Genomic DNA, 23,759 nt, shown 5'->3' on the forward strand with positions numbered 1-23,759 from the left:
GTGAGGAGGAGGGTGATGCAGCTGCAGCTTCTCAGTGCCTGTGAGGAGGAGGGGGATGCAGCTGCAGCTTCTCAGTGCCTGTGAGGAGGAGGGGGATGCAGCTGCAGCTTCTCAGTGCCTGTGAGGAGGAGAGGGGATGCAGCTGCAGCTTCTCAGTGCCTGTGAGGAGGAGAGGGGATGCAGCTGCAGCTTCTCAGTGCCTGTGAGAAGGAGGGGGATGCAGCTGCAGCTTCTCAGTGCCTGTGAGGAGGAGGGGGATGCAGCTGCAGCTTCTCAGTGCCTGTGAGGAGGAGGGGGATGCAGCTGCAGCTTCTCAGTGCCTGTGAGGAGGAGAGGGGATGCAGCTGCAGCTTCTCAGTGCCTGTGAGGAGGAGAGGGGATGCAGCTGCAGCTTCTCAGTGCCTGTGAGGAGGAGGGGGATGCAGCTGCAGCTTCTCAGTGCCTGTGAGGAGGAGGGGGATGCGGCTGCAGCTTCTCAGTGCCTGTGAGGAGGAGGGGGATGCAGCTGCAGCTTCTCAGTGCCTGTGAGGAGGAGGGGGATGCAGCTGCAGCTTCTCAGTGCCTGTGAGGAGGAGGGGGATGCAGCTGCAGCTTCTCAGTGCCTGTGAGGAGGAGGGGGATGCAGCTGCAGCTTCTCAGTGCCTGTGAGGAGGAGGGGGATGCAGCTGCAGCTTCTCAGTGCCTGTGAGGAGGAGAGGGGATGCAGCTGCAGCTTCTCAGTGCCTGTGAGAAGGAGGGGGGATGCAGCTGCAGCTTCTCAGTGCCTGTGAGGGGGCTGCAGGGGAAGGACGGGGTGTCGTCCTATGACCTCTGGATAATGGTGATACCCAGATATTCAGTTCTCACCGCAGAAAAGCCCCAGAAGAAAAGCTGAAAATGAACGGTGAGGAGGGTGTGAGCTGCACACAGCCGCCTCCTGTGCTGCTCGTTACAATGTCTCAGCGCAGAGTGTAAAGCATTTATCTCGCAGATGATTTTCAGACAATTGTGCCAATACCAAGGCCGTAAGCTCCATTCACTGACAGCAAGCAGAGCGGATGAAAACGATGAGGAGCTGAAACACAAGGTTTATTAAAAAGATTTATCTGAACTTTACATTGTAACTGTATCAGGTCCACTAAATAGTGGCGATCGGTGGGGTGTGAGCGCGGTGTCCGCGGGGTGTGAGCGCGGTGTGAGCGCGGGGTGTGAGCGCGGTGTCCGTGGGGTGTGAGCGCGGTGTGAGCGCGGGGTGTGAGCGCGGTGTCCGCGGGGTGTGAGTGCGGGGTGTGAGCGCGGTGTCCGCGGGGTGTGAGCGCGGGGTGTGAGCGCGGGGTGCGAGCGCGGGGTGTGAGCGCGGGGTGTGAGCGCGGTGTCCGCTGGGTGTGTCACCTGCCATCCATGGGCACATATCCTTGCTGCAGGTTACTTCACAATAACAGATGGCGCCGCACCTGACAATCTGCTGGATGTGACCGCGAGCCACACTTCTATTTCAATGCAATCAGCCCCTGAATACTGAGCGCCGGAGATTAATAACTCCTGAAGCCAATGTTCCCGCAGACACCAATGGAAAAGGTCAGAGTAATGGCGGTGTGATGGTGGGATACGGTGTACTGTGTATCATGCTGTGTAGGTTTTTATTTTAGGCGAGGTTCACTGTCTATTCTCTGTATTGCTTGTGTGTACATTGTATTGTCTGTAGGTAATCACCCCCTGCAGTGTTTCTGTCCCTACATCTGGGGGAGGGGGTCTGGGATCCACCTAAACTCTCTGCTTACCTGGGGGATTAGTGATTCTGGGTGAGAATTACAAGAGAGAAGAAGGAAGATTCATCCTCTGAGGGAGAAGCTGAGGCTGCGGCCAACACCCCAGAGAGACTGTGAGAAACCCTGGAGGACTGCTGGGAGGAGTGTGACTGATCCCCAGGACATTTATGCCATTACTGGACTACTTTACCCTCTGTATGTTGGATTATTTTATGGACCTTCTGACTTGCTTGGAATAAATCCGATATCACACAATTTGTTGATTGTGTGATATCGGAGAAGGTCCCCATCACAGCGGCAACAGCAGCGAGGGTCGCGGGGTGAGGACGCTGGCTGCTGCCAGAGATGAGGAGCCGGGAGAGGGGCTAAAGAGTGTAAAAACTTAGAAAAACAGAACCGAGGGGGAGACAACACACGACACCAAGAATACAGAACCGAGGAGACGGGCGGTCCCCAAATACTGAGGACGGAGGAGACGGGCGGTCACTGAATACTGAGGACGGAGGAGACGGGCGGTCCCCGAATACTGAGGATGAGGGAGACGGGCGGTCACCGAATACTGAGGATGAGGGAGACGAGCGGTCACCGAATACTGAGGACGGAGGAGACGGGCGGTCACCGAATACTGAGGACGGAGGAGACGGGCGGTCACCGAATACTGAGGACGGAGGAGACGGGCGGTCACCGAATACTGAGGACGGAGGAGATGGGCGGTCACCAGATACTGAGGGGATTTACATTTCTCGGTTATTCTTTTGTGGTGTTACATAGGACTGCAGATACATTACTACATTATCTGTACTCAGAGATATCTCTATCTGTGGTGTTACATAGGACTGCAGGTGACATCTACTACATTACATCGGGTGTTACATAGGACTGCAGGTGACATCTACTACATTACATCAGGTGTTACATAGGACTGCAGGTGACATCTACTACATTACATCAGGTGTTACATAGGACTGCAGGTGACATCTACTACATTACATCAGGTGTTACATAGGACTGCAGGTGACATCAGGTGTTACATAGGACTGCAGGTGACATCTACTACATTACATCAGGTGTTACATAGGACTGCAGGTGACATCTACTACATTACATCGGGTGTTACATAGGCCTGCAGGTGACATCTACTACATTACATCAGGTGTTACATAGGACTGCAGGTGACATCTACTATATTACATCGGGTGTTACATAGGACTGCCGGTAGCTAGTGTGTCGCTCAGTCCGTTTTTCTCGGGGGATAAATCTCCGGTGATTTCCAGCTTTTCCCGGCGCGCGTCGTTCTTACTAATGAGGAATCAGCCGCGTTCATTGCTCCGTTCCTGCCCCAAAACACTTGTAAAATACTTTACAAGCGCAGACGAAGACGAAGTGATGAGCAAATGTCAGCTCTGCAGGGTAACGCACATCCAGCCACCAATCCGGACACTAAAGTCACAGCCGGAGCTGCAAATCCCCTGCACTCGCCCTCCTCACAGGCCTGAGTCGCGCCCCCCCCCCCCCATCCCCGGGACGTGTAGTCATTGTTCAGTCGCTCTGATGTGACGTTTGCATTTTTTAGCAAAAGTTCTGATAGATTCCAAGCAACAGTCAGCAGAATTGTGAGCGCAGCTCTGGATGTGAGTGGAGTACGATAAATCTCAGTCTTGTAATGAAGTATCTGTCAGTATAATAATGACTGGTCCATTAGCGGGATGTGCAGCTCTGGATGTGAGTGGAGTACAAGGCACCGTGTGGCTGCACCAGGCTGCGGTACTTCTATCTGTCATCTCCGGTGATGGCGGTGACCTCTGCTGCACCAGGCTGCGGTACGCCTGTCATCTCCGGTGATGGCGGTGACCTCTGCTGCACCAGGCTGCGGTACATCTATCTGTCGTCTCCGGTGATGGCGGTGACCTCTGCTGCACCAGGCTGCCGTACTTCTGTCGTCTCCGGTGATGGCGGTAACCTCTGCTGCACCAGGCTGCGGTACATCTATATGTCGTCTCCGGTGATGGCGGTGACCTCCGCTGCACCAGGCTGCGGTACATCTATATGTCGTCTACGGTGATGGCGGTGACCTCTGCTGCACCAGGCTGCCGTACTTCTGTCGTCTCCGGTGATGGCGGTAACCTCTGCTGCACCAGGCTGCGGTACATCTATATGTCGTCTCCGGTGATGGCGGTGACCTCTGCTGCACCAGGCTGCGGTACATCTATATGTCGTCTCCGGTGATGGCGGTGACCTCTGCTGCACCAGGCTGCGGTACTTTTGTTGTCTCCGGTGATGGCGGTGACCTCCGCTGCACCAGGCTGCCATACTTCTGTCATCTCAGGTGATGGCGGTGACCTCCGCTGCACCAGGCTGCGTACATCTATATGTCGTTTCAGTGATGACGGTGACCTCTGCTGCACCAGGCTGCGGTACATCTATGTCGTTTCAGTGATGGCGGTGACCTCTGCTGCACCAGGCTGCGGTACATCTATGTCGTTTCCAGTGATGGCGGTGACCTCTGCTGCACCAGGTTGCGGTACATCTATGTCGTTTCCAGTGATGGCGGTGACCTCTGCTGCACCAGCTGCAGTACGCCTGTCGTCTCGGTGATGGCGGTGACCTCTGCTGCACCAGGTTGCGGTACATCTATATGTCGTTTCCAGTGATGGCGGTGACCTCTGCTGCACCAGGTTGCGGTACTTCTGTCGTTTCCAGTGATGGCGGTGACCTCTGCTGCACCAGGCTGCGGTACTTCTGTTGTCTCCGGTGATGGCGGTGACCTCTGCTGCACCAGGTTGCGGTACTTCTGTCGTCTCCGGTGATGGCGTTGACCTCCGCTGCACACGCCGCGCTCTTTTCTGCGATCACCCGGGCTGTGACCTGGTTTGTTTTCACCTTGTGCATCAATCAATCTCTCCGGATGAGAATGTTCCTGGCAGTCGGCACCTGTCGGCCTGAGAGCGACATCTGCTGCGGTGATGTTCCTGCTGGCCGCTCTCCACCGCACAGAACACTCAGCGTTACTCGCGCTCCGCCGACGCCTCCGTCCAATGTCACAATGGCAGAGATTGTTCTTAAAGGGACAGCGCAAGGTCTATAACTGCTAGGACCGGGAATATCTTCCTGACACGACTGTGGCAGAAGTCTCCACGCCCCGGGGTGTTACATCCACGAGTCTGCGTTATCCAGACGGATAATCCTCCGCACTTCTGCGCAATCCGCACTTCTGCGCAATCCGCACTTCTGCGCAGTGTGAACGGACCCTTAGGCGGCTTCACACACAGTTGTTTGACGTGGTTTTTCTGGAAGAAAAATTCCCATCTAATAAACACGGCCCGGAGTCGGCTGCTTCTGATGCAGTATTGAAATAAGTCAGGATTTGATGTTTAATTATAATATGAGGTGGATCAATATGGCGCGGCGCTCGAGAAATTCTGCTGTAAAAACGGCCTTGAGAGCTGTGAAGCCGGCGCCCGCTCTCCATATTACATAAAGAAGACGCGTCAATGAAGAGAACGTTATATGGAACAAACTGCAAAGAACAAACAAGAAGTATGGCCTGAGACCGGAGCGAGGCCGCAGCGAGTGCACGACCGGAGCGAGGCCGCAGCGAGTGCACGACCGGAGCGAGGCCGCAGCGAGTGCACGACCGAGCGAGCCGCAGCGGTCCGGCATCGAGTGCACGACCGGAGCGAGGCCGCAGCGAGTGCACGACCGGAGCGAGTGCACGACCGGAGCGAGTGCACGACCGGAGCGAGTGCACGATCGGAGCGAGGCCGGAGTGAGTCCACGACCGGAGCGAGTGCACGACCGGGCGAGGCAGGAGCGAGTGCAAGACCGGAGCAAGGCCGGAGCGAGTGCACGACCGGAGCGAGGCCGCAGCGAGTGCACGACCGGAGCGAGGCCGCAGCGAGTGCACGACCGGAGCGAGGCCGCAGCGAGTGCACGACCGGAGCGAGGCCGGAGCGAGTGCACGACCGGAGCGAGGCCGCAGCGAGTGCACGACCGGAGCGAGGCCGCAGCGAGTGCACGACCGGAGCGAGGCCGCAGCGAGTGCACGACCGGAGCGAGGCCGCAGCGAGTGCACGACCGGAGCGAGGCCGCAGCGAGTGCACGACCGGAGCGAGGCCGGAGCGAGTGCACGACCGGAGCGAGGCCGGAGCGAGTGCACGACCGGAGCGAGGCCGGAGCGAGTCACGGCCGGAGCGAGTGCACGACCGGAGCGAGGCCGGAGCGAGTGCACGACCGGAGCGAGGCCGGAGCGAGTGCACGACCGGAGCGAGTGCACGACCGGAGCGAGGCCGGAGCGAGTCCACGACCGGAGCGAGGCCGGAGCGAGTCCACGACCGGGAGCGAGTGCACGACCGGGAGCGAGGCCGGACCGAGTGCACGACCGGAGTCGGCTGCTTCTGATGCAGGATTGAAATAAGTCAGGATTTAATGTTTAATTATAATATGAGGTGGATCAATATGGCGCGGCGCTCGAGGAATTCTGCTGAAAAAACGGCCATGAGAGCTGTAAGCCGGCGCCCGCTCTCCATATTACATAAAGAAGAGGCGTCAATGAACAGAACGTTATATGGAACAAACTGCAAAGAACAAACCAAGAAGTATGGCCTGAGACCGGAGCGAGGCGGCAGCGAGTGCACGACCGGAGCGAGGCCGCAGCGAGTGCACGACCGGAGCGAGGCCGCAGCGAGTGCACGACCGGAGCGAGGCCGCAGCGAGTGCACGACCGGAGCGAGGCGGCAGCGAGTGCACGACCGGAGCGAGGCCGCAGCGAGTGCACGACCGGAGCGAGGCCGCAGCGAGTGCACGACCGGAGCGAGGCCGCAGCGAGTGCACGACCGGAGCGAGGCCGCAGCGAGTGCACGACCGGAGCGAGGCCGCAGCGAGTGCACGACCGGAGCTAGGTCGGAGCGAGTGCACGACTGGAGCGAGTCCACGACCGGAGCGAGTGCACGACCGGGGCGAGGCCGGAGCGTGTTAACGACCGGAGCGAGGCCGGAGCGAGTGCACGACCCGAGCGAGGCCGGAGCGAGTGCACGACCCGAGCGAGGCCGGAGCGAGTGCAACGACCCGAGCGAGGCCGGAGCGAGTCCACGACCGGAGCGAGGCCGGAGCGAGTGCACGACCGGAGCGAGGCCGGAGCGAGTGCACGACCCGAGCGAGGCCGGAGCGAGTGCACGACCCGAGCGAGGCCGGAGCGAGTGCACGACCCGAGCGAGGCCGGAGCGAGTGCACGACCCGAGCGAGGCCGGAGCGAGTGCACGACCCGAGCGAGGCCGGAGCGAGTCCACGACCGGAGCGAGGCCGGAGCGAGTGCACGACCGGAGCGAGGCCGGAGCGAGTGCACGACCGGAGCGAGGCCGGAGCGAGTGCACGACCGGAGCGAGGCCAGAGCGAGTGCACGACCCGAGCGAGGCCGGAGCGAGTGCACGACCCGAGCGAGGCCGGAGCGAGTGCACGACCCGAGCGAGGCCGGAGCGAGTGCACGACCCGAGCGAGGCCGGAGCGAGTGCACGACCGGAGCGAGGCCGGAGCGAGTGCACGACCGGAGCGAGGCCGGAGCGAGTGCACGACCGGAGCGAGGCCGGAGCGAGACATAGGGTTACAGGCAGAAAAGAAAATGTTCTCATCTAAATCATTGCGCACCTTGTTTCCAGCAGATTAAGGCTATGTGCCCACGGCAGCTTGCTCCTGCAGATTTATCTGGATTTTCCAGCAAGTACAGACACTCCCTATGTTATCCTATGGGACATGGGGAGTGCTGTGTCCATGCTGTGGAATGTGCGGCTGCAGAATATGCTGTGGATGTCCCGCAGCCGCACATAACTGCATGTGAATTATTCCTGCGGAAATCACGCCTCTCCGCTATGGAGATAGAGGCCGGGACATCCGCAGGTAAGTCGCACGAATGTCCGCAGGTTTACCGCAGCTATTCCGCAGCTATGTATAGCTGCCGATTCCGGGGAGCTGCTGCGGGAAACCTGCGGACATACCTGCGGATATATCTGCCTCAGGCTATGTGGTAGAAATTATCTGCGGATTTTGCCGTGGAAAAAACGTGGATTTTCTAGATTTTTCCAGATAAATCTGCAGGTTCTAGCAACTACACACACTCCCCATGTTACACTATGGGACATGAAGAGTGCTGTGTCCATGGTGCGGTATTTGTGGCTGCGGAAAATTCTGCAGGTGTCCACACAGCGGACACTCGTCTGCAGGGGGGGCGGCGTGCGCTCATCTGGAGGGGGGGGGACGGCGTGCGCTCATCTGGAGGGGGGGGGCGTCGTGCGCTCATCTGGAGGGGGGGGCGGCGTGCGCTCGTCTGGAGGGGGGCGGCGGCGTGCGCTCGTCTGGAGGGGAGGGGGGCGGCGTGTGCTCGTCTGGAGGGGGGCGGCGGCGTGTGCTCGTCTGGAGGGGAGGGGGCGGCGTGTGCTCGTCTGGAGGGGGGCGGCGTGCGCTCGTCTGGAGGGGGGCGGCGTGCGCTCGTCTGGAGGGGGGGGGGGGCGTGTGCTCGTCTGGAGGGGGGGGGGGGGCGGCACGCGCTCGTCTGGAGGGGGGCGGCGTGCGCTCGTCTGGGGGGAGGGCAGCGTCCGCTCGTCTGGGGGGAGGGGGGCGGCGTCCGCTCGTCCGGGGGGGGGTGCGGCGTGTGCTCGTCTGGAGGGGGGGGGCGGCGTGCGCTCGTCTGGAGGGGGGGGGAGGCGGCGTGCGCTCGTCTGGAGGGGGGGGGCGGCGTGCGCTCGTCTGGAGGGGGGGGCGGCGTGCGCTCGTCTGGAGGGGGGGGGGGCGGCGTCCGCTCGTCTGGGGGGGGGGACGTGCGCTCGCAGACTTAGGGACTTTAGGAGAAGCTTTCAGTTTTTAGTTGAGTGTTTTGCACAGAATTGATTTGGAAGTTTTCACGGTAGTTTTTGGAGCAGATTTTGCAGAGGATACAGCCGCTATCGGGGGCGATGATGGGATAGCAGACCCCTGAGCCCACACTATAGGCAGCGCCCTGTATTGTATATTGTGGTGCCCCCTGGTGGGCTTGTGTAGCATGCAGCCTCCACTCGTCATCCAGGTGAGGCCCTTGCTGTGAATAAATCGACACTGTTCCTTTAAGAGGAGTCCGCGGTCTTTATTTCTTTCTTTATTTCTTGCGGCCGCGCTCCTCATCAGGAAAGCGATGGCGACTTATTAAGGCTAATGAATCCGCCCATTGAGCGTCTTCCTGGTGGCGGATTCATTTTGTAAACAGCTGCAGTCCTATGTAAGGACTTTTTTCGCAGGCACAATGGCGCGGAGGTAAAGTGGCTTCATCTGTGAACATAACAATTCGGGCCGCTTTGTGCTCCCGGATGAAAGTCGCGCTTGTAAAATGGGGGAGGGTCCGGCGGCGGCGTAGGCGCTCCGCGGAGTTAATGGGATGAAGTGCTCCGATATTGGAGGAGCGCGATTAATGAGGCTTTTACCAGAGGAGAATTAGCCGCTTGGCGCTGATTGCTGCGGACGCTCCTCCGCCACCATCCGCCGCGGCGCGGGCAGCGCTTCTCGCCATTCCCAGTTAATCAAGCTTCCCATTAATGGCGGTGGAGTGCTCGCTGATCACCGTTATTACCGCGCACGATCCGAGCCGCAGAAAAGCTCCTAATAACGGCAGAGAATGAAGCCGCACAATGGTCCGCAGCCGCAAAGCCGCACAGAAAACATCGGCTCGCGCCTTCCCCGGGTGCAAGTGACAATGACAAGTGCGACATAAATCACTATCCACAGAAAGGAACGGGTGAAGCGGGAAAGCAACAGCCGCATTGTCCAACAGCATCCATTACCTGCCCCTCCCCCACCATTGTGCAGGGGATTATGGGAAACGCGGGCTACCAGGGCTGCAGAAAGTGGCCAATTAGCCGGTAATAGCACAGACGAGCGCCGGGCAAAGAACGGCCATCATCCAGAATACATGCTCCACTCCCCTCCACAGCTGCACTCACTACTCTGCTATTACATTGTATATTATCCTCCAGTCACCTCCAGAGCTGCAGTCACTATTCTGCTATTACATTGTGTCTTATCCTCTACTCACCTCCAGAGCTGCAGTCACTATTCTGCTATTACATTGTGTATTATCCTCCACTCACCTCCACAGCTGCACTCACTATTCTGCTATTACATTGTGTATTATCCTCCACTCACCTCCAGAGCTGCAGTCACTATTCTGCTATTACATCATGTCTTATCCTTCACTCACCTCCAGAGCTGCACTCACTATTCTGCTATTACATTGTGTATTATCCTCCAGTCACCTCCAGAGCTGCACTCACTATTCTGCTATTACATTGTGTATTATCCTCCAGTCACCTCCACAGCTGCAGTCACTATTCTGCCGTTACATTGTGTCTTATCCTCCAGTCACCTCCAGAGCTGCACTCACTATTCTGCTATTACATTGTGTATTATCCTCCAGTCACCTCCACAGCTGCAGTCACTATTCTGCTGTTACATCGTGTTTAATCCTCCAGTCCCCTCCAGAGCTGCAGTCACTACCGTATTCTGCTATTAGATCTTATCTTATCCTCTGGTCACCTCCAGAGCTGCACTCACTATTCTGCTCTTACATTGTGTATTATCCTCCAGTCCCCTCCAGAGCTGCACTCACTATTCTGCTCTTACATTGTGTATTATCCTCCAGTCACCCCCACAGCTGCAGTCACTATTCTGCTTTCACGTCAGTTTAGTTGCAGAAGTGCCGGATTACAAGAATTTTCGTGGATTATAAATAGAGGAGCAGCAGGAAAAGGGTTAATTCCTAATCTGAACCCTGGGCGCAGACTCACCGATGTCATAGGCCAGGAAGTCCGCGGAGAAGCACTTGGCGCCGTTGCTCAGGGATGTGTCGTTATGTGTATTACCGCCAAACACCAGCATGGCGCCGCTGATCAGCACCGCGGAGTGCAGGTACCGGGACAGGCCGCTCTCCTTCAGGATCGTCCTGGAAAGAGAAGGGAAAAGGTCAACATGTAACCAGCAGCTACAGACACTAAGTGCTCAGGAACTCTGCACACCGGCACTGAACGAAGACTGTGCATGATGAGCCGCTGCACACCGGCACTGAACGAAGACTGTGCATGATGAGCCGCTGCACACCGGCACTGAACGAAGACTGTGCATGATGAGCCGCTGCACACCGGCACTGAACGAAGACTGTGCATGATGAGCCGCTGCACACCGGCACTGAACGAAGACTGTGCATGATGAGCCGCTGCACACCGGCACTGAACAAAGACTGTGCATGATGAGCCGCTGCACACCGGCACTGAACGAAGACTGTGCATGATGAGCCGCTGCACACCGGCACTGAACGAAGACTGTGCATGATGAGCCGCTGCACACCGGCACTGAACGAAGACTGTGTATGATGAGCCGCTGCACACCGGCACTGAACGAAGACTGTGCATGATGAGCCGCTGCACACCGGCACTGAACAAAGACTGTGCATGATGAGCCGCTGCACACCGGCACTGAACGAAGACTGTGCATGATGAGCCGCTGCACACCGGCACTGAACGAAGACTGTGTATGATGAGCCGCTGCACACCGGCACTGAACGAAGACTGTGCATGATGAGCCGCTGCACACCGGCACTGAACGAAGACTGTGCATGATGAGCCGCTGCACACCGGCACTGAACGAAGACTGTGCATGATGAGCCGCTGCACACCGGCACTGAACGAAGACTGTGCATGATGAGCCGCACTGACCCAGCACAGCACAGGGTGTGCTACAGTGTGCGGGGAGCTAAACACAGTGCCAGCACCTTACCTACAATGCCAGTGGATTCAGTGACACGGCTTCTGCCAGCTCCAGAGCAGCATTCTTACTTCTGTTCTCTATCTTCTGCCAGCTCCAGAGCAGCATTCTTACTTCTGTTCTCTATCTTCTGCCAGCTCCAGAGCAGCATTCTTACTTCTGTTCTCTATCTTTTGTTACCTCCAGAGCAGCATTCTTACTTCTGTTCTCTATCTTCTGCCAGCTCCAGAGCAGCATTCTTACTTCTGTTCTCTATCTTTTGTTACCTCCAGAGCAGCATTCTTACTTCTGTTCTCTATCTTTTGTTACCTCCAGAGCAGCATTCTTACTTCTGTTCTCTGGTCTGGGCTCCAGGGTGACGATTATCTGGACTGGATGTGATTAGTAACAAACCCTCAGCTGTGAGACGTCTTAGGTCGGGAAGGTTATTCTTCCCATTCACTGACAACAAGCAGAGGTGTGCGCAGAGCAGCAGTTTGCAGGCGGCTGGTGCAGATTCCGGGGGAGACCCCGCGAGGCCTCTGACCCACCGCACCGAGGAAAACGGCAACTAAAAAGGTCACAGTGTGAAGAGACCCCGCCGGGGAGAATCAATGCGGCAAGTTTCCTGCACGCGCGGCCTCATGGGAAAGGTCGGGGGCCCGGGGCCACAGCTGCCCTTTCTGGGGTAACAGATTTGCTTAATTCTTGCCCAGAGGTGATGTCACACTGATAAACGTCCGGTCAGTGAGCGCTGCTCCGGGGGTTAATCATCTGTGTGTCTAGCAGAGAATGTGCGGATGACCAGTGGTGCGACACCCCGGAATCCTGCGCCCCACAAGTGCTTCTTAAAGGGGAAGGCACAACCCCTGGAGGATTCGCTGGCTCCCCCCCCTGGACTGTCCATCGCGGCCCCCCCTAACTTCAGCCCATCAGGAGCCTCGTCCTCAATGTTTCCCCCCGGGCTCCGGCCCCCGCAGTGAATGAGAACGGTGCGAGAGACGGAGCGTAATCAGAAGAAAAGGTCAGCGCGAGCCGCTGCGGACAGTCTGAGCTGGATCCGCGGTCACGGGCGGTGTTTGTGCAATCTAATCCCATGTCTGCAATGCAAACGGCAGATGTGCGCTCCTGCACGCCTCGTTAACCCCTGCACAGCTGGACTCCGGCCTCTGCACCGCTCCGCAGGGCACAGGAGGCAGCGCAGAAGCTTCATCTACAGGTAGAGAGGATTCAGTATCACTCAAAGTGCTGCTCCTATGCCGAGGAGTCCACAGGGCGGTCACAGGCAGCTGTCAATCACAGAGGCTCCGCCCACTGGACTCCTAACGGCCGCAATACAAACTAACTGACTGTGACACACATCCTGCGGATAGCGCCGTGTCTACAATGTGAGGCTGCCCCCCAGTACAGACCCCCTGTGGCTCCCGGCACCCACCTGCCAGGGCCTCACGCTTCAATCCTCCCCATTGTCAGACCCCTGCCACCAGTCACCCATCAGGGGCTGCGATAATCCCACCTGCCAGGGCCTCACGCTTCAATCCTCCCCATTGTCAGGCCCCTGCCCCCTGTCACCCATCAGGGGCTGCGATAATCCCACCTGCCAGGGCCTGACGCTTCAATCCTCCCCATTGTCAGGCCCCTGCCCCCTGTCACCCATCAGGGGCTGCGATAATCCCACCTGCCAGGGCCTCACGCTTCAATCCCTCCCCATTGTCAGACCGCTGCCACCTGTCACCCATCAGGGGCTGCGATAATCCCACCTGCCAGGGCCTCACGCTTCAATCCCTCCCCATTGTCAGACCGCTGCCACCTGTCACCCATCAGGGGCTGCGATAATCCCACCTGCCAGGGCCTCACGCTTCAATCCTCCCCATTGTCAGACCCCTGCCACCTGTCACCCATCAGGGGCTGCGATAATCCCACCTGCCAGGGCCTCACGCTTCAATCCCTCCCCATTGTCAGACCGCTGCCACCTGTCACCCATCAGGGGCTGCGATAATCCCACCTGCCAGGGCCTCACGCTTCAATCCCTCCCCATTGTCAGACCCCTGCCACCAGTCACCCATCAGGGGCTGCGATAATCCCACCTGCCAGGGCCTCACGCTTCAATCCTCCCCATTGTCAGACCCCTGCCACCAGTCACCCATCAGGGGCTGCGATAATCCCACCTGCCAGGGCCTCACGCTTCAATCCCTCCCCATTGTCAGACCGCTGCCACCTGTCACCCATCAGGGGCTGCGATAATCCCACCTGCCAGGGCCTCACGCTTCAATCCCTCCCCATTGTCAGACCCCTGCCACCAGTCACCCATCAGGGGCTGCGATAATCCCACCTGCCAGGGCCTCACGCTTCAATCCCTCCCCATTGTCAGACCCCTGCCACCAGTCACCCATCAGGGGCTGCAATAATCCCACCTGCCAGGGCCTCACGCTTCAATCCCTCCCCATTGTCAGACCGCTGCCACCTGTCACCCATGAGGGGCTGCAATAATCCCACCTGCCAGGGCCTCACGCTTCAATCCCTCCCCATTGTCAGACCGCTGCCACCTGTCACCCATCAGGGGCTGCGATAATCCCACCTGCCAGGGCCTCACGCTTCAATCCCTCCCCATTGTCAGACCGCTGCCACCTGTCACCCATCAGGGGCTGCGATAATCCCACCTGCCAGGGCCTCACGCTTCAATCCTCCCCATTGTCAGACCCCTGCCACCAGTCACCCATCAGGGGCTGCGATAATCCCACCTGCCAGGGCCTCACGCTTCAATCCCTCCCCATTGTCAGACCCCTGCCACCAGTCACCCATCAGGGGCTGCAATAATCCCACCTGCCAGGGCCTCACGCTTCAATCCCTCCCCATTGTCAGACCGCTGCCACCTGTCACCCATGAGGGGCTGCAATAATCCCACCTGCCAGGGCCTCACGCTTCAATCCCTCCCCATTGTCAGACCGCTGCCACCTGTCACCCATCAAGGGCTGCGATAATCCCACCTGCCAGGGCCTCACGCTTCAATCCTCCCCATTGTCAGACCCCTGCCACCAGTCACCCATCAGGGGCTGCGATAATCCCACCTACCAGGGCCTCACGCTTCAATCCCTCCCCATTGTCAGACCCCTGCCACCAGTCACCCATCAGGGGCTGCGATAATCCCACCTGCCAGGGCCTCACGCTTCAATCCCTCCCCATTGTCAGACCGCTGCCACCTGTCACCCATCAGGGGCTGCGATAATCCCACCTGCCAGGGCCTCACGCTTCAATCCTCCCCATTGTCAGACCCCTGCCACCAGTCACCCATCAGGGGCTGCGATAATCCCACCTGCCAGGGCCTCACGCTTCAATCCCTCCCCATTGTCAGACCCCTGCCACCAGTCACCCATCAGGGGCTGCAATAATCCCACCTGCCAGGGCCTCACGCTTCAATCCCTCCCCATTGTCAGACCGCTGCCACCTGTCACCCATCAGGGGCTGCGATAATCCCACCTGCCAGGGACTCACGCTTCAATCCTCCCCATTGTCAGACCCCTGCCACCAGTCACCCATCAGGGGCTGCGATAATCCCACCTGCCAGGGCCTCACGCTTCAATCCCTCCCCATTGTCAGACCGCTGCCACCTGTCACCCATCAGGGGCTGCAATAATCCCACCTGCCAGGGCCTCACGCTTCAATCCCTCCCCATTGTCAGACCGCTGCCACCTGTCACCCATCAAGGGCTGCGATAATCCCACCTGCCAGGGCCTCACGCTTCAATCCTCCCCATTGTCAGACCCCTGCCACCAGTCACCCATCAGGGGCTGCGATAATCCCACCTGCCAGGGCCTCACGCTTCAATCCCTCCCCATTGTCAGACCCCTGCCACCAGTCACGCATCAGGGGCTGCAATAATCCCACCTGCCAGGGCCTCACGCTTCAATCCCTCCCCATTGTCAGACCCCTGCCACCTGTCACCCATCAGGGGCTGCAATAATCCCACCTGACAGAGCAATTGTTTTTCTTATATTTGTGTATTTTGGGGCTGAGATTCTTTTTGCAGTTGGTTTTCATTATAAAGCCTCGCAGAGTGCTGCAGAATGAGCTGAGGGTCCGTCAGTGAGCTCCTCGCAGAGTGCTGACTGCTGCCGGCTGCAGAATGAGCTGAGGGTCCGTCAGTGAGCTCCTCGCAGAGTGCTGACTGCGGCCGGCTGCAGAATGAGCTGAGGGTCCATCAGTGAGCTCCTCGCAGAGTGCTGACTGCTGCAGAATGAGCTGAGGGTCCATCAGTGAGCTCCTCGCAGAGTGCTGACTGCTGCCGGCTGCAGAACGAGCTGAGGGTCCGTCAGTGAGCTCCTCGCAGAGTGCTGACTGCTGCCGGCTGCAGAACGAGCTGAGGGTCCGTCAGTGAGCTCCTCGCAGAGTGCTGACTGCTGCCGGCTGCAGAATGAGCTGAGGGTCCGTCAGTGAGCTCCTCGCAGAGTGCTGACTGCTGCCGGCTGCAGAATGAGCTGAGGGTCCGTCAGTGAGCTCCTCGCAGAGTGCTGACTGCTGCCGGCTGCAGAATGAGCTGAGGGTCCGTCAGTGAGCTCCTCGCAGAGTGCTGACTGCTGCCGGCTGCAGAATGAGCTGAGGGTCCGTCAGTGAGCTCCTCGCAGAGTGCTGACTGCGGCCGGCTGCAGAATGAGCTGAGGGTCCATCAGTGAGCTCCTCGCAGAGTGCTGACTGCTGCAGAATGAGCTGAGGGTCCATCAGTGAGCTCCTCGCAGAGTGCTGACTGCTGCCGGCTGCAGAACGAGCTGAGGGTCCGTCAGTGAGCTCCTCGCAGAGTGCTGACTGCTGCCGGCTGCAGAACGAGCTGAGGGTCCGTCAGTGAGCTCCTCGCAGAGTGCTGACTGCTGCCGGCTGCAGAATGAGCTGAGGGTCCGTCAGTGAGCTCCTCGCAGAGTGCTGACTGCTGCCGGCTGCAGAATGAGCTGAGGGTCCGTCAGTGAGCTCCTCGCAGAGTGCTGACTGCTGCCGGCTGCAGAATGAGCTGAGGGTCCGTCAGTGAGCTCCTCGCAGAGTGCTGACTGCTGCCGGCTGCAGAATGAGCTGAGAATCCGTCAGTGAGCTCCTCGCAGAGTGCTGACTGCTGCCGGCTGCAGAATGAGCTGAGGGTCCGTCAGTGAGCTCCTCGCAGAGTGCAGAGTGCTGACTGCTGCTGGCTGCAGAATGAGCTGAGGGTCCGTCAGTGAGCTCCTCGCAGAGTGCTGACTGCTGCCGGCTGCAGAATGAGCTGAGGGGCCGTCAGTGAGCTCCTCGCAGAGTGCTGACTGCTGCCGGCTGCAGAATGAGCTGAGGGTCCGTCAGTGAGCTCCTCGCAGAATGCTGACTGCTGCCGGCTGCAGAATGAGCTGAGGGTCCGTCAGTGAGCTCCTCGCAGAGTGCTGACTGCTGCCGGCTGCAGAATGAGCTGAGGGTCCGTCAGTGAGCTCCTCGCAGAGTGCTGACTGCTGTCGGCTGCAGAATGAGCTGAGGGTCCGTCAGTGAGCTCCTCGCAGAATGCTGACTGCTGCCGGCTGCAGAATGAGCTGAGGGTCCGTCAGTGAGCTCCTCGCAGAATGCTGACTGCTGTCGGCTGCAGAATGAGCTGTAAAAATAATTTTTAGGCCAAAATTCCTAAATTTAAGCAAAAGAAAAGAATTTAAAAAAAAACCTCTGGAAATCCCTGAGGGTTTGTTCCATTCTATCCAGACAATGCGGCCTGATATCAGCAGCCCGGGCTCCGGACTAAAGCCCGTCTCTGCACTGATACATTGTAACAACCCTGCTGCTGTGCTACACGTGGAGGATTAATCAGACTGATACATTGTAACAACCCTGCTGCTGTGCTACACACTGAGGATTAATCAGACAGATACATTGTAACAACCCTGCTGCTGTGCTACACACGGAGGATTAATCAGATACATTGTAACAACCCTGCTGCTGTGCTACACACGGAGGATTAGTCAGACTGATACATTGTAACAACCCTGCTGCTGAGCTACACACGGAGGATTAATCAGACAGATACATTGTAACAACCCTGCTGCTGTGCTACACACGGAGGATTAATCAGACTGATACATTGTAACAACCCTGCTGCTGAGCTACACGTGGAGGATTAATCAGACTGATACATTGTAACAACCCTGCTGCTGTGCTACACACTGAGGATTAGTCAGACTGATACATTGTAACAACCCTGCTGCTGTGCTACACACGGAGGATTAGTCAGACTGATACATTGTAACAACCCTGCTGCTGTGCTACACACGGAGGATTAATCAGACAGATACATTGTAACAACCCTGCTGCTGAGCTACACGTGGAGGATTAATCAGACTGATACATTGTAACAACCCTGCTGCTGAGCTACACACGGAGGATTAATCAGACTGATACATTGTAACAACCCTGCTGCTGTGCTACACACGGAGGATTAGTCAGACTGATACATTGTAACAACCCTGCTGCTGTGCTACACACAGAGGATTAGTCAGACTGATACATTGTAACAACCCTGCTGCTGTGCTACACACGGATTAGTCAGACTGATACATTGTAACAACCCTGCTGCTGTGCTACACACGGAGGATTAGTCAGACTGATACATTGTAACAACCCTGCTGCTGTGCTACACACGGAGGATTAGTCAGACTGATACATTGTAACAACCCTGCTGCTGTGCTACACACGGAGGATTAATCAGACTGATACATTGTCACAACCCTGCTGCTGAGCTACACACGGAGGATTAATCAGACAGATACATTGTAACAACCCTGCTGCTGTGCTACAAACGGAGGATTAGTCAGACTGATACATTGTAACAACCCTGCTGCTGTGCTACACACGGAGGATTAATCAGACTGATACATTGTCACAACCCTGCTGCTGTGCTACATGCGGAGGATTAATCAGACGGATACATTGTAACAACCCTGCTGCTGTGCTACACACAGAGGATTAGTCAGACTGATACATTGTAACAACCCTGCTGCTGTGCTACACACGGAGGATTAGTCAGACTGATACATTGTAACAACCCTGCTGCTGTGCTACACACGGAGGATTAATCAGACAGATACATTGTAACAACCCTGCTGCTGTGCTACAAACGGAGGATTAGTCAGACTGATACATTGTAACAACCCTGCTGCTGTGCTACACACGGAGGATTAATCAGACTGATACATTTTAACAACCCTGCTGCTGTGCTACACACGGAGGAATAATCAGACAGATACATTGTAACAACCCTGCTGCTGTGCTACACGCGGAGGATTAATCAGACTGATACATTGTAACAACCCTGCTGCTGTGCTACACACGGAGGAATAATCAGACTGATACATTGTAACAACCCTGCTGCTGAGCTACACGCGGAGGATTAATCAGACATACATTGTAACAACCCTGCTGCTGTGCTACACACGGAGGATTAATCAGACGGATACATTGTAACAACCCTGCTGCTGTGCTACACACGGAGGATTAATCAGACTGATACATTGTAACAACCCTGCTGCTGAGCTACACACGGAGGATTAATCAGACTGATACATTGTAACAACCCTGCTGCTGTGCTACACGCGGAGGATTAATCAGACAGATACATTGTAACAACCCTGCTGCTGTGCTACACGCGGAGGATTAATCAGGCGGATACATTGTAACAACCCTGCTGCTGTGCTACACGCGGAGGATTAATCAGACGGATACATTGTAACAACCCTGCTGCTGTGCTACACACGGAGGATTAATCAGACAGATACATTGTAACAACCCTGCTGCTGTGCTACACGCGGAGGATTAATCAGACTGATACATTGTAACAACCCTGCTGCTGAGCTACACGCGGAGGATTAATCAGACTGATACATTGTAACAACCCTGCTGCTGTGCTACACACGGAGGAATAATCAGACAGATACATTGTAACAACCCTGCTGCTGAGCTACACGCGGAGGATTAATCAGACTGATACATTGTAACAACCCTGCTGCTGTGCTACACGCGGAGGATTAATCAGATACATTGTAACAACCCTGCTGCTGTGCTACACACTGAGGATTAATCAGACAGATACATTGTAACAACCCTGCTGCTGTGCTACACACGGAGGATTAATCAGACTGATACATTGTAACAACCCTGCTGCTGAGCTACACGCGGAGGATTAATCAGACTGATACATTGTAACAACCCTGCTGCTGTGACTCGCGGAGGATTAATCAGACTGATACATTGTAACAACCCTGCTGCTGTGCTACACACGGAGGAATAATCAGACAGATACATTGTAACAACCCTGCTGCTGAGCTACACGCGGAGGATTAATCAGACTGATACATTGTAACAACCCTGCTGCTGTGCTACACGCGGAGGATTAATCAGACTGATACATTGTAACAACCCTGCTGCTGTGACTCGCGGAGGATTAATCAGACTGATACATTGTAACAACCCTGCTGCTGTGCTACACACGGAGGATTAATCAGGCGGATACATTGTAACAACCCTGCTGCTGTGAGGTGTGACTGCCGTGTGTGAACGCACCAGGTCCTGGCATTGACTTCATATCGGTATAGGTCGTCCACGAGGCCGTACTTGTTCCCCGGCAGAGCTTTGTATCCTCCGTGCACGTACGCGGCCTTGGTGACGGGGTCGTACACGCTGGTGTGGCCGTATCCTCCTTGCACAATGGCCCCCCGCGTCTCTGGCACCTGCCACGTGTTGGACCCTAAAAAATAACCATAGAAAGGAGACAGTCAAGAAGATGTTAGGTTTGAGGAAACCATCAGCAAGCAGGCGGAAGCGGAGGGATTGTGCTGCCACCGCCGCCATCTTATTCTGCAGCTGCTGGGAGCCACGTATTTGGGGTCAGAGGTCGCAGTTTTACTGCATTGTCATAAAATGCTGAACACGTCAGTGACGTGGCCTGATAAAAAAAGACCACCAGGGACGTCACCATAATCCCCGCACCACCCCAGACCACCAGGGACGTCACCATAATCCCCGCACCACCCCAGACCACCAGGGACGTCACCATAATCCCCGCACCACCCCAGACCACCAGGGACGTCACCATAATCCCCGCACCACCCCAGACCACCAGGGACGTCATCATAAATCCCTGCACCACCCCAGACCACCAGAGACATCACCATAAATCCCTGCACCTCCCCGACCACCAGGGACGTCACCATAATCCCCGAACCACCCCAGACCACCAGGGACGTCACCATAATCCCCGAACCACCCCAGACCACCAGGGACGTCACCATAAATCCCCACACCATCCAGACCACCAGGGATGTCACCATAATCCCCGAACCACCCCAGACCACCAGGGACGTCACAATAATCCCCGAACCACCCCAGACCACCAGGGATGTAATCATAATCCCCGCACCACCCCAGACCACCAGGGACGTCACCATAAATCCCTGCACCTCCCTGACCACCAGGGACGTCACCATAAATCCCTGCACCACCCCAGACCACCAGGGACGTCACCATAATCCCCGCACCACCCCAGACCACCAGGGACGTCACCATAAATCCCCGCACCACCCCAGACCACCAGGGACGTCACCATAATCCCCGCACCACCCAGACGACCAGGGACGTCACCATAATCCCCGCACCACCCCAGACCACCAGGGATGTAATCATAATCCCCGCACCACCCCAGACCACCAGGGACGTCACCATAAATCCCTGCACCACCCCAGACCACCAGAGATGTTACCATTAACTCCACACCACCTGGGATGTCACCATCTCAGACCACCAGCAGCGGACCCGTGCTGTGATATATGTGATATATAACAATACCCGGTGAGATACATAGTAACGTGTGAGGCTGAACTGGCGGAATCCGAGCTGTGAATATCACAGTATAACCCCCACCCTCCGCTCGCAGGATCGGCCGCACCACGAGGCGCGAGTCACCTTGAGCCTCGCACTCAGCGCGGCCGGGATTTTATGAGGTATTTCTAACCGAAACCAAAATAAATTTCCCTCTGGACTGAAGAGAAAAAAAGAAAAAGCTTTATGAGCCGAGTTACTAAAACCCGCCATATAATTCCCCTCCGGAGATTTATGACGGCGCTGGCAGCCATTACTGAGCGCGCAGGAAGAAAGGGCACTCATCTCCCTGGCATCATCCACAGCGAGCGGCGGGGGCCAATATACTGAGGGAAGCCCCCAACAGCCAACCGCCAGCGCCCAATATAACGTGCATCACAATGTGTCCACCAGCAGAACAGTGAGCGCAGCTCCGGAGTATAATGCAGGAGGTAACTCAGGATCAGTAATGTATGTACACAGTGACTGCACTAGCAGAATAGTGAGTGCAGCTCCGGAGTATAATGCAGGAGGTAACTCAGGATCAGTAATGTATGTACACAGTGACTGCACCAGCAGAATAGTGACTGCAGCTCTGGAGTATAATACAGGAGGTAACTCAGGATCAGTAATGTAATGTATGTACACAGTGACTGCACTAGCAGAACAGTGAGCGCAGCTCCGGAGTATAATGCAGGAGGTAACTCAGGATCAGTAATGTAATGTATGTACACAGTGACTGCACCAGCAGAATAGTGAGTGCAGCTCCGGAGTATAATGCAGGAGGTAACTCAGGATCAGTAATGTATGTACACAGTGACTGCACCAGCAGAATAGTGAGTGCAGCTCTGGAGTATAATACAGGAGGTAACTCAGGATCAGTAATGTAATGTATGTACACAGTGACTGCACCAGCAGAATAGTGAGTGCAGCTCTGGGGTATAATACAGGATCAGTAATGTAATGTATGTACACAGTGACTGCACCAGCAGAATAGTGAGTGCAGCTCCGGAGTATAATACAGGAGGTAACTCAGGATCAGTAATGTATGTACATAGTGACTGCACCAGCAGAACAGTGAGCGCAGCTCTGGAGTATAATACAGGCGGTAACTCAGGATCAGTAATGTATGTACACAGTGACTGCACCAGCAGAATAGTGAGCGCAGCTCTGGAATATAATACAGGAGGTAACTCAGGATCAGTAATGTAATGTATGTACACAGTGACTGCACCAGCAGAATAGTGAGTGCAGCTCTGGAGTATAATACAGGATCAGTAATGTAATGTATGTACACAGTGACTGCACCAGCAGAATAGTGAGTGCAGCTCTGGAGTATAATACAGGAGGGAACTCAGGATCAGTAATGTACACAGTGACTGCCCCCCCGCCTGCCTGCACGGTGTCCCCCGTCATCACCCGCCTGGTGTCCCCCCGTCTTCACCCGCCTGGTGTCCCCCCGTCTCACCTTCCCGCACCTGTCTGCTCCACACTTGTATACCCTGTGTCTGCGGCAGCTGAGTGTTCCCTCCCCCCGGACCCCCGGTCAGCGCAGGACTCACGCAGGTAATACTCCTGGACGTTGCTGATGTAGCCGTAGACTGAGGAGTAGCCGAATATGATGACCATCACCACCTCGCGGCTGTCCAGCTCCAGGATGTGCGCCGTGTGGCCCTCCACCGCGTAATGCTGCCCGTGGTTCAGCACCATCGGCGTCCGCGTGCTCCACGACTTACTGGAGATGTCGAACACCCAGAGCTCGTTGGTGACGTTGCCCCCGCCGGCCTCGATCTTCCCTCCGTACATGTAGATTTCATCCTGCAGAGAGACCGGGAGCGTATTACACCATGGAGGAGGATGGGAGTAGTAGTGCGGTGTGGAGGAGGATGGGAGTAGTAGTGCGGTGTGGAGGAGGATGGGAGTAGTAGTGCGGTGTGGAGGAGGATGGGAGTAGTAGTGCGGTGTGGAGGAGGATGGGAGGAGTAGTCGTGCGCTGTGGAGGAGGATGGGAGGAGTAGTCGTGCGCTGTGGAGGAGGACGGGAGGAGTAGTCGTGCGCTGTGGAGGAGGATGGAGGAGTAGTTGTGCGCTGTGGACGAGGATGGGAGGAGTAGTCGTGCGCTGTGGAGGAGGATGGGAGGAGTAGTCGTGCGCTGTGGAGGAGGATGGAGGAGTAGTTGTGCGCTGTGGACGAGGATGGGAGGAGTAGTCGTGCGCTGTGGAGGAGGACGGGAGGAGTAGTCGTGCGCTGTGGAGGAGGACGGGAGGAGTAGTCGTGCGCTGTGGAGGACGACGGGAGGAGTAGTGCGGTGTGGAGGAGGATGGGAGTAGTAGTGCGGTGTGGAGGAGGACGGGAGGAGTAGTCGTGCGCTGTGGAGGAGGATGGAGGAGTAGTCGTGCGCTGTGGAGGACGATG

General features: G+C 56.6%; 1 protein-coding gene across 29 annotated transcripts in view; it reads right to left on the bottom strand.

The window, feature by feature from the left end:
• The window catches only part of ATRNL1 (attractin like 1), a 721,691-nt gene that overhangs the window by 580,342 nt on the left and 117,590 nt on the right, over positions 1-23,759 (bottom strand). For all 29 annotated transcript variants that reach the window (XR_012754170.1, XR_012754182.1, XR_012754180.1 and 26 more), the window contains exons 8-10: positions 22,907-23,162; positions 20,052-20,235; positions 10,550-10,704 (exon numbers count right to left, since the gene is read on the bottom strand). Coding sequence is in view for 1 of the 29 variants with exons in the window: in XM_075348149.1 (XP_075204264.1) it covers positions 10,550-10,704; positions 20,052-20,235; positions 22,907-23,162 (595 nt within the window). In the remaining 28 variants the exon portion in view is untranslated. The remainder of the gene's footprint in view (positions 1-10,549; positions 10,705-20,051; positions 20,236-22,906; positions 23,163-23,759) is intronic.

Source organism: Anomaloglossus baeobatrachus, chromosome 5 (assembly GCF_048569485.1).
Source record: "Anomaloglossus baeobatrachus isolate aAnoBae1 chromosome 5, aAnoBae1.hap1, whole genome shotgun sequence".
Lineage (NCBI taxonomy): Eukaryota > Metazoa > Chordata > Amphibia > Anura > Aromobatidae > Anomaloglossus > Anomaloglossus baeobatrachus.